The sequence below is a fragment of the Blastomyces gilchristii genome (assembly GCF_000003855.2).
Source record: "Blastomyces gilchristii SLH14081 genomic scaffold supercont1.4, whole genome shotgun sequence".
NCBI classification, from domain to species: domain Eukaryota; kingdom Fungi; phylum Ascomycota; class Eurotiomycetes; order Onygenales; family Ajellomycetaceae; genus Blastomyces; species Blastomyces gilchristii.
Window position 1 is genome coordinate 4492320 of NW_003101679.1, and position 9646 is coordinate 4501965.

General features: G+C 45.7%; 3 protein-coding genes across 3 annotated transcripts; 2 read left to right on the forward strand and 1 right to left on the reverse strand.

Moving 5' to 3' along the window:
- Positions 1 to 849: 849 nt before the first annotated feature.
- On the reverse strand, positions 850 to 2232 carry BDBG_03149 (cell wall protein). Its single transcript, XM_002626926.2, has one exon. It carries the CDS (start codon positions 1922 to 1924, stop codon positions 1157 to 1159), a length of 768 nt encoding a protein of 255 aa, XP_002626972.1. The 5' UTR covers positions 1925 to 2232; the 3' UTR covers positions 850 to 1156.
- A 2428-nt stretch (positions 2233 to 4660) lies between these two features.
- Positions 4661 to 6729, forward strand: BDBG_03150 (uncharacterized protein; the record flags this gene model as incomplete). The annotated part of the gene is made up of 3 exons (XM_031721130.1): positions 4661 to 6255; positions 6332 to 6510; positions 6568 to 6729. The coding sequence occupies exons 1-3, from the start codon at positions 6060 to 6062 to the stop codon at positions 6727 to 6729; spliced, it is 537 nt and encodes a 178-aa protein (XP_031577563.1). The 5' UTR covers positions 4661 to 6059.
- A 765-nt stretch (positions 6730 to 7494) lies between these two features.
- BDBG_03151 (WSC domain-containing protein) lies at positions 7495 to 9610 on the forward strand. Its single transcript, XM_031721131.1, has 3 exons — positions 7495 to 7693; positions 7771 to 7927; positions 8016 to 9610. Exons 1-3 carry the CDS (start codon positions 7540 to 7542, stop codon positions 9364 to 9366), a joined length of 1662 nt encoding a protein of 553 aa, XP_031577564.1. The 5' UTR covers positions 7495 to 7539; the 3' UTR covers positions 9367 to 9610.
- Positions 9611 to 9646: the final 36 nt, after the last annotated feature.

Here is a 9646-nt window from a genome sequence, read left to right on the forward strand (position 1 = left end):
GGTGATTTTTCTTTTCTTTTCTTTTCTTTTCTTTTCTCTTCTTTTCTCTTCTTTTTTCTTTTCTTTTCTTTTCTCTTCTTTTCTTTTCTCTTCTTTTCTTTTTTTCCCCTCTGTTTCAGCGAGTCTTTCCACACCCCCCACTCAATAGCAGTTGTCTTACCAAGAGTGATTAATGAGGGCGTTTATGGGCTGGAATAATAATACCAAGAGAGGAGCAGGGAGGCTGATCCTGTCCCTTTATAATGCACAATGCGTTGACGACTTTCCTCCTGGCAATGCGTAAGGATACCCCCACTTGAATATGTCATATGGCGCAGGTATATTGTATATCTAAAGCGCCATACATGCATATATGCTTGTGGCAGCTATGTAGTCTGCCATGGGAGGCTCATATAACTATATGAATACCTGCCTACTACAATGAAGTTCCATACTGCTTGCTGATTTGGCCGGAGGTTTTCCAACAACATGAGCGCTTTAATTGACAAGAGAGTTGAAATGTATATAACAGGTGTATCAGAATCAGATGCAATAATGATGATGCTATGTAATATATCAAAGAGAGTATTAATCATTATAGTTAATTTGTAGGTAGCTGACGAGAGATAAGTTCTCATTCCTTTCACAGTGCAGTGTGGTGGTGATGTGCTTGCTTTCAAAGTGCTTTCCTTTCTGTAAGAGTTTTTTTGGGGGGTTTTCTGTTGTTGAAAGATTGGCTGTGAGAAAGGAAATAATTCAAATGGAAATAATAAAGAAGACAATAAAGAAATATAAAACATGAGGAAACAAAAGAAAAAAGATATCAAGTTCTAACTCCAAGCCCATAAGTTCAAAATATCACAACAAAAAAAAAAAAAAAAAAAAAAAAAAAAAACCATCCGTGTCAGTGTTGAGAGCGGGGATATTACCTGACAACAAAACACAGGAAAATAATGCAGCCAGCCAACATTAAAATAAAAAAACATCATCAACCCCAACTTCTTCCAGGCGAAGAAAAAAAAAAAAAAAAGCTTGTTTCGCACACCTTAAGCGATGCTTCATGCCCAGATTCTAATCAAATGCCGCGCATTTTACAATCTTCAAGTAAAAAGTGAAAGCAACCAGAGAAAAAAAAAAAAAGAGAGAGAAAAAACACGAAGTCGCCCCTTCTCATCATCTAAAAATTCGACGACGGATTCACCCCGCCAGGATGATGATACTGATCCAACGTAGACTTGAACGGGCTCGCCCCCGCCGCCGTGGTCGAGGTCTCAAGGCTCGACGAGCCAACGGCTGTGCCGGCGTTCATCAGGTCATCGTCGTCGCCCAGGCCGCGTGCGTTGCGCTTGCGGCGCAACCGCCATGCGACGAAGGCCAGGCCGCCCAGGATGACGGCGCCGCCTACACCGACTACGACGCCGATGATGACGCGCTCGGAGGACTCGCTGAGGCCGGAGGAGGTGCGGCGGCCACCAGCGTCGTTACCGAGGCCTGGGGCTAGGGTTTGGCCTGGAGCGATGGTTGAGGCAGAGGTTTGTTCATAGGTGCTGCCGCTGAGGGTTATGGTGTTTGTGACGATGATGACGGAGGAGCGGGTTGGAGGCGGGGTGGGTGTGCGGGTGGGACGGGGGGTTGTTCGATCTGTTGGTCGGGTTGGGCGGTTGGTGGTGGTTTTGGAGGTGGGGGAATCGCTGGGTTTGGTGGTTGGTTCTTCTTTGGTGGTCTCTGAAGTGGTTGTTGGGTCTTCTCGTGTGCTGGTGGTGGAGGTGGTGGTGGTGGTTGTTGGTTCTTCGGATGGAGATTCGGTCGCTGATGCCGCTGGGTCGTCGATGCTGATTATCTGTCTCTTCCTGCCATGGTGATTTGGTTGCTCAGCGCCAACGACGGCTATGGCGAGCAAGAGGACTGAGAGCAGCAGAAGGGATAAGGAGGGTGTCCACCGCATCGTGACTGGCGGTGGCTGGCAGCGAGCGACTGGAGGACAAGAGGGGAGCGAGCGAGGGTTACGCGGCCTGATTGAGGAAACTAGTAGCCACCAGATCCAGATAGATAGATGGATGGAGGTATGTATATATATCAAAGGAACATTAAACGAGAGATTGAAGATAGAAAGGAAAGAAAATGGATACGGAGAGAGAGAGAATGAAAGTCGTCGCAACAAGCGCGGGATGGAAAGTAGTGATAGAGGAATGGATGAATAATATAGAGAGGGATGAAGATTGTTGGATGTGGAATGTGGATGTGGAAGAAAGAAACGAGAGAAACAGAAAAAAAACGAACGAACGAAACGAAACGAAACGAAACGAAACGAACGAACTGGATGTTGATTAATTACAGAGTACGCTGTACGCTGTAGTTACGAGGCAAAAAAACAGCATCAGGAGTCGAAACCCGATACCGCTTAATACCAGATCTCGTCCGTGCGGGGGATGGGCAATACCCGCTGCAGCAGAATACAGTGTTATTATTGTAAATAACGGGAGTAAGTTTCTGTTCTGAGACACCACGTGGAGCCAGGCCGTTGTGCCTTACACCCGATTGGATTAGACCCATACATCATTGCCCGTTTTGACTCCATTCGAGGCCGGTTCCGCGTTTCTATTGGTTGGAAGTGCGGTGCGTACCCCTGTCGGGTGGACACTGTTAAACTACATCAGGCCTAGTCTCACAGCGGAGAAAATGGCACCGTGATCACATTGTAACATTGTAACACTGGTGACTCGAGGGCTGTGCAGGTACGTACTGTATGTAATGTACTGTACCAGCTGTGTACAGTTACAATGATTGTATGTGTGTATGTGCGGAATATATTTATATTATTATTATTATTTTTGTCCGCTGCGCAAAAATTACCAAAATTACCTCTCCCGGCCAACGGGGAATTGTATATCCTAAGTATCACTTGAACGGAACTAATCTGTTTTCTTGATTCAGGTACAGTACATATATGGCAGAGGATTTCAAGAATGAGAGAGATATAGATATGTGGAAACTCTGTCAACAATGCTTAGAATAGTTCTGAACAGATATAGAACTGTTGACCATGCAAGGAAGTAACTGTTATTATTCTAAATATATCTATCATCAGTATGTATGTGTGAGTGCTGAACATTCTCTCTTCTAACCTTGCAAGTAAAATAGCTGGAAGCTCTGATGTTCAGAAATAGAAGAAGATATGCTAATTACATTTAAGAATTCTTATGAATGAGTATTTCACTATTCTATTTTATTACCCAGAGATTGAAGAATAATGTGTTGCTGGAGACTTTTGATTTTCAATCAGATTACAGCTGTATCAATGATACTCTTTCTCAACTCTCAAATGAATATATAGAAACATTTGTCTGTCTAATACACAAGGTCTTCATGAATGACATGCCATTTTACTCCGTATCAGCAGAATTGTATATGGAGAAGAAAGTCAATCAAACAGTCTCTTACATATATAGACTTCTTTTCACTGAGAAGTTGCTTCAAGAGCACCCGATATTGTACAGAGTACTCTGTTCTTTCAATCAAGCCTTTGACTGATTTTCCAACTTTTCCAAGATACACATACATATTCTACATACACAGCATATCACTCCGTCCTCAACAACCTTTTCCTCACTCACTGACCAAACCATAAACCACATCAACCATTCATGCATGATTCTCCAGCCATCAATCACATCACCCCCTCCTTTACGCATAGTAGAGCTTCAGCTGGCAATAGTCGGCTCTAATGCCCGCTAAAACTTCTTAAGCTCTGCAGAAATCCGAACCCATGACTATCTTGTTAATTCCATATAGAGGAAACGGGCGTGGGATATATATTAAATGTAAGGCGTTCTCGTATGCATGTATCATTTATCATGTATCATTCATAATTAATTCGCCAACGTTGCATTCAGGCGTTGGGAGTCCAAGATGGAACCCTCGCCTTTTTTTTTTTTTTTTTTTTTCTTTTTTTTTTTTTCTTTTTTTCTTTTTTGCATATCAAAGCCACTTGAAGAAGAGAGAGAGGTTTGTTAAACTTGGCGTTTGTTCTTTTAAGTGCTGGATTTTTATTTTGCATGTGGGTTGAAGGTTTTGTGTGAGGCGTTGTGTTGAACGTTTTAGGACAGAGGTCTTGAATCATCATGGTTTGAGAAATTTAATTTTTTTTTCTTCATCATTCTGGGGCTGAGATGGGATGAGATGAGATGAGATATATGCCTTGGTGGTTGCGGAGGAGAAGTTCCAAAGTCTCGGAAAAATACCAGGGCGAATGAGATGCATATCTCCGTTTCTTGGTATTCTCTTATTTATATATATATATATCTCTCTATTTATATCGATTCTTTTCGTTCATACATATATATTCTTTCCCTCTCTTCTCTCCTCCTCTCTTTTCGTTCCATTTCTACTACTCCGTACTGCTACTGGCAGTGAGTGGGGTGGGGTGGGACCCAGAAGGCGGCGGACCCATCTCTATCGGTGGTCGCCGGGAGATCATTAGGCGCCACTTACGAGTCCTTTCTTCCCCCCGAACACCAAATTAGGGCTGGCTGGCTTGGTTGAAGATTTTTCATTGAAAACCTTCCCGCCCATGGTCAGTCAACCTTTTTATCATCAACTCTTATCAAATAGTTAGTTTTTGTTTTGACTATACTCTTGAACTATTGTGTTGCCTATTATGAAGGTAACTAATTAGTTACTATTTTTTATTTTATTTTATTTTATTTTCAATTCAAATCCTGTTTTGACTGTTGAAGAAGGTCTCCTTATTCAGTCAGGCCTTTGGATGTCCTTGTAGCTCCGTACTTTCTATACTTGCAGAATTGCTGTGAAATTACAGCCATTGCTAACTCTCTAAGGCAAAAAAAGCCCTCCTCAAAGCACCTCATTTTTTCGCGAAAGTCTTTTATTATTTTCTAATGTTGTTGTTGGTTGTTGCTTGTTACCAATAACCCCAAGTAATGTACATGTACATGTACATACATACAATCTCAGCTCTTGAATTCCAGACAGGGAACAGCTTACCTGGCCTGTACTGTGCACCAATTGCTCGTGATATAAGAGGCACAATAGACTGTACTGTATGTAATGTACATACATCCAGTCACTCAGCTCTAGCTAAGGGCTTCTGAACAATATCTACCACCGCAGGTAGTAAATCTGGCCCGTGTGTTTTGGTTTCCCTTGGGTATCCATTATCCATATCCACTGCGGGCGGTTCTTCATCCGGCCCATTTTCAAGGGTGATTTCGATTGGAGTGGCCCAATGCCTATCAACAGGTCAAGGCTAACCCGGTCGCTCTAAAGTTCAGAACATGGTCCGTGAGTTTCGTGGGGAAATATCGAGAAATGGTATGTTATGTGCATCACCCGAGAGTACATTTGATGATTGCTGCTCGATGGGGTGATTATATACAGAGCCTGCTTCAGAACATCAAAACGAGGCCATCTCGGCTTAAATGAATAATTCGATTATTCCGCACGAGCTCTGAGTACTCTTCATTTTCATCATCATTTATCCTCATCATCCCAAAGGACTGTGGTGTATGTACGGTTCTTGTGTGTACAGAGGCTGTCTTTTGAACCATAGGCCCATCAAAGGTTTGTTGGCCTGGATTGCTGGATGTTGATGTTGCAGAAGTCGATGGCTGCAAAAGTCATACAATTGATAACTCTGGATGCCCTTTCCACATCACATTCTATTCTGGTCCAAGGAACTAGCCATATGCTTTTGGTCAGCGCAATCATCTTCTGATAGGCAAAAGAACTCTGCATGGAGATACAGATGTAAAAACTGACTTAGATGACAACTACATTTGGCCTTGAGAGGTTGAAGAATCACTTTGACCTTTGACAGTGTGTGTGGCAACCTGACCTGACCATCTGTGAACTGCAATATAATTTCAAAAACTCTTCAAGAGGCTGTGGTGACCGACGCTTATGCTGGATGCATTTCTTCATCTTTATTCTATTTTCTTGCACAGAGTAATGCCACGAAGCGTACTTCTTAATTAAAAAGTGTGAGTGTTCCATGCCTCTTCGAGCGAACGTAATGTGGTGGATGTGGATGACTTGAAAGAAACCCCGAACACTTGATCTCCATGCATCCCATCCTTGTCATGACCTGCAATCTCCGAGAAATTAGCGGTTCCGGGACCAATATCAACCCGGGGGGTTTTGCTGCCATGATAACGTGGCAACCAGGGCCCAGCGGTTTGGTCAAGAATTCGAGCAAAGAGCCGAACGAACTGGAGCTTCGGAATTTGCTTGTGGGTGAGGCTGACGTTCGAGCTTCGAGTGAGATTTTGTGTTCCTTGGACCAAAACAACCGTCTGTGATGCTAAATAAGATGCGACACGCCGCTGCACCTTAGCGGGTTTCTCTCGGGAGTCGTTTCGAGCATGCAAATTCAAGGCTAGTTCGAAGTTGGACTCGAGCAAAATAGCATCAACATCGCCTCGCTTCAGCGCCCATTATTTGCATAGCAGCCTCGATGAGAAAATCTGGACAAGAACTGATACGCTGCAGCGGAAAAGAATGAGCACCGAGGTAGTAAGTTAATTCCAAAACTTCTAATATTCTTTCGAGTACACTGAACTTTGTTACTAGGGCAAGAAGAGTAACTACGTGACAAATCTCGGTAATTGTTTTCTAGCCAGAGTGACAGATGAGATTTTGGGCATGTTGGCATTGAAAGGGGGGCCGCCGAGAGAATCTGGAGGCTCGATTGCCCAACCACCCTCACACACGCATCTATTTATGGAGTTTTAGGCTTCTTTTAATAAGCTTCCCTGGACGTCACTGGTCACCGTTCAACCAAGATTCTGGTTCGAAATTCGAGCGGGCTCTAGAGGACAGAAAACGGACTGTCAGCCCCCTCCTGGACATTTGACTAGCTGTACTGCCGGTGATTCTTATTCGCCCTGAAAATGACTTTTTGGTCCAAGGAAAAATAAGGTCATGGCAAAAGGCCAGGGAAATTACTCCCTGGTATAAAAGTGCAATCACGCATCCAAAACACGGCTGCGCTTGTCCACTGGTGAGAGGCGGCTTGGTTGGCTCGAAACATGCAAGGCAATTCATCTTGTGCCTGGCTAACCATGCAGCGCTTATTGACTCCAGGATGACATGTTCTGACAGCTGGCAGGCTTAAGGGAAGCCACACGGAGTATTGACACTCTCGTTAGATTATGGGTTCTTGGTCTTTCTTACCTGTCCCTCATGGCTGGATTAAAAGAGCACCACCTCCCCTTCTCGATGGCTCAGTGAGCAGGCCACTCCTTTGGAACCGCAACATTCTTCTTGTTGGTCCTTTTTTTTTTTTAGGGGGTCACTTTGCCCTCACACTCCTTTCTTCGTCCTGCCAGAGCTAGATTCTGGCATTCATTCTTTTCTCTCGCGAGGATAGCAATCTTGAAAGGCTGCGTGCGTATATAGATTATATATATATATCTGTCGTCCAATTCCCTTGGTCGGAGGCTTGCTTTCTACACCTCAGCGCCCCAATAGACTCGCTTTGGCCGAGATTCTCATTCTTGCCGATCAAGATTGCTTGAGAGCCGGTCTCTACCTCTCGCAACAATGCGTTTACTTGTCGTCCTAGCGGCGACGATCTCGCCTGCATTGGCGTTCTGGCGTTTGCCATGCCGCGGCCGCGTGGGGCTCGGCCCTATCGATCCCATCGTCAATCCTGGAAAACGCTCCGGTCATGTTCATGCGCTCCACGGAGCTGGGAGTACGTTCTCCATTTCTGCTGCCTCCATTTCCAGTGTAGGCTGAGGCGCTTGATCTCGGTTCTCTAATCTTTCCTAGATCTTGGCTTGACCAATACATATGACGAGCTCAGGGCATCTGAATGCACATCCTGTGAAGTGATTGAGGATATGTCCCTGTATTGGGCGCCGGCACTGTACTTTGAGCATCCGGACAAATCTACAGAGTTGGTTAAACAGGTTGGTGGAATGCTCGTGTAGGTTCACTTCTCAAAGATTTGTCGTCTTGCAAGCAAGGTTCTTTTTAGTATTGTTTATGATGTTGCCAGCACTGACGCTCAGTAGGTACTACCTTCAACGGCACGAGCCTGGAGAGAAAGTCCATGCGTTTCCCCCTGGTCTGAGAATGCTTGCCGGCAGCAATCTCCAACGCAACTTCACAGACGCTCAAAAAAACATTGGATTTACTTGCTTGAACTACGACAAGCACCCCGAACCTTACCACATTCCTCACAAGTTGCCCGATAAAAATTATATCGATACCAATTGCAAGCATGGCATCCGTTCCGAAATCTTCTTCCCTTCCTGCTGGGATGGAGTACGGACTGATTCTCCCAACCACAAAGACCATATGGCCTATCCAAGTCGCATCGATAATGGCTTCTGCCCCCCCGGCTACCCCATCCGGCTGGTGTCTATATTTTTTGAGACGATTTGGGATACCAGCGCCTATAAAGGGAAGGCTGGAAGATTTGTTTTTTCTAATGGTGACCCCACAGGGTATGGCTATCATGGCGATTTCATGAATGGTTGGGATGAGAAATTCCTCCAGAAGGCCGTGGACGAATGCACCAGCAACTCTGGAACTGTGCAGGATTGTCGCCAATTTACTCTTCAGAAAGACTCCGTGCAGAACAAGTGCAAGATGCGCACTCCGCCAATGCTTGAAGGCGAGAGCTTCGACCGGCGCGCGAATGGACTGCCAGAAAATGTTCCCATTTCAGACGGCCCCGGCTACGCAAAGCCGGGCACTCCACCCTCAGAAGATCCAGATAAGCCATCGCCGTCTCAAGGTTACCCTCAACCGTCCCCGACTGCAACCACTTCGTCTGTAGAGGAGGCCCCCTCATCGTTCCCAACCCAGCCTCCTCCGCCCGTGGAAACCGAGCCACCAGCTGGTGAGGATCCGGACACCAATGAGCCTCCCGCCGACGACAAGCCCGGCAATGAGCCGCCTACCGATGATAAGCCAGGCAATGAACCGCCAACTGATGACGAGCTAGGCAATGAACCACCTGAAGATGACGATTCCGAATGCGAAGCACCGACCGACTACCCCCATTCCGAACTACCAGAGCCCAGCCAGCCGCCCGTTGTCAAACCAGTCGACCCACAGCCCACCGACGGGCCACTCCCGTCCGAAACAGAGGCACCCGGCTACTCAACAGTCGATCACCCTTCCGGTTCACAACCCCAGATAACCGATGCGCCCGATGGCGAGTGCCCCGCCGGAAAGGTCGTGGCAACGAGCTGGTCCACCAACGGCAACTCGGTGTACAAGATTAATTACTATGAGCAATTTGTTGTAACGACCATCACAGCAGCCGCGGCAGCTGCTGAGACCGCTGCGCCTGAGGCTGGTAGTCGCAAACGGGACCATGTCCGTATGCATAAGAGGCATGCCCATCGTCATTAGTTTTACACCTTTCCGGTAGCTTGAGCGTCCGTTTTTGTTTTATATAACATTTTCAATTCTTGAGGCTCAGCGTGTCTTGTGGCCCCCGGCCTTGGGGTTCCTTGCGGAATGGTTCCATAAAAAACTGAATAATTTGCCATGGTGAATGTATCTTATCCTACATGATCTTGAAGTACTCAGGTAGTGCTAGCCAAGGAAAAAAAAATTAAAAAAATTAGAACATGATATCAGGCCAACATTCCAGTCAGTTTCACTTCGTGTATTTATTTGATATAAAATT

Excerpts from the sequence above, each read along its gene's own strand:
- BDBG_03151 (XM_031721131.1), top strand. The coding sequence starts at position 7,540 with ATGCGTTTACTTGTCGTCCTAGCGGCGACGATCTCGCCTGCATTGGCG. Across the intron at positions 7,694-7,770 it reads TGCGCTCCACGGAGCTGGGA|ATCTTGGCTTGACCAATACA; the intron begins GTACGTTCTCCA and ends AATCTTTCCTAG. Across the intron at positions 7,928-8,015 it reads CAGGTTGGTGGAATGCTCGT|GTACTACCTTCAACGGCACG; the intron begins GTAGGTTCACTT and ends GACGCTCAGTAG.
- BDBG_03149 (XM_002626926.2), bottom strand. The coding sequence starts at position 1,924 with ATGCGGTGGACACCCTCCTTATCCCTTCTGCTGCTCTCAGTCCTCTTG.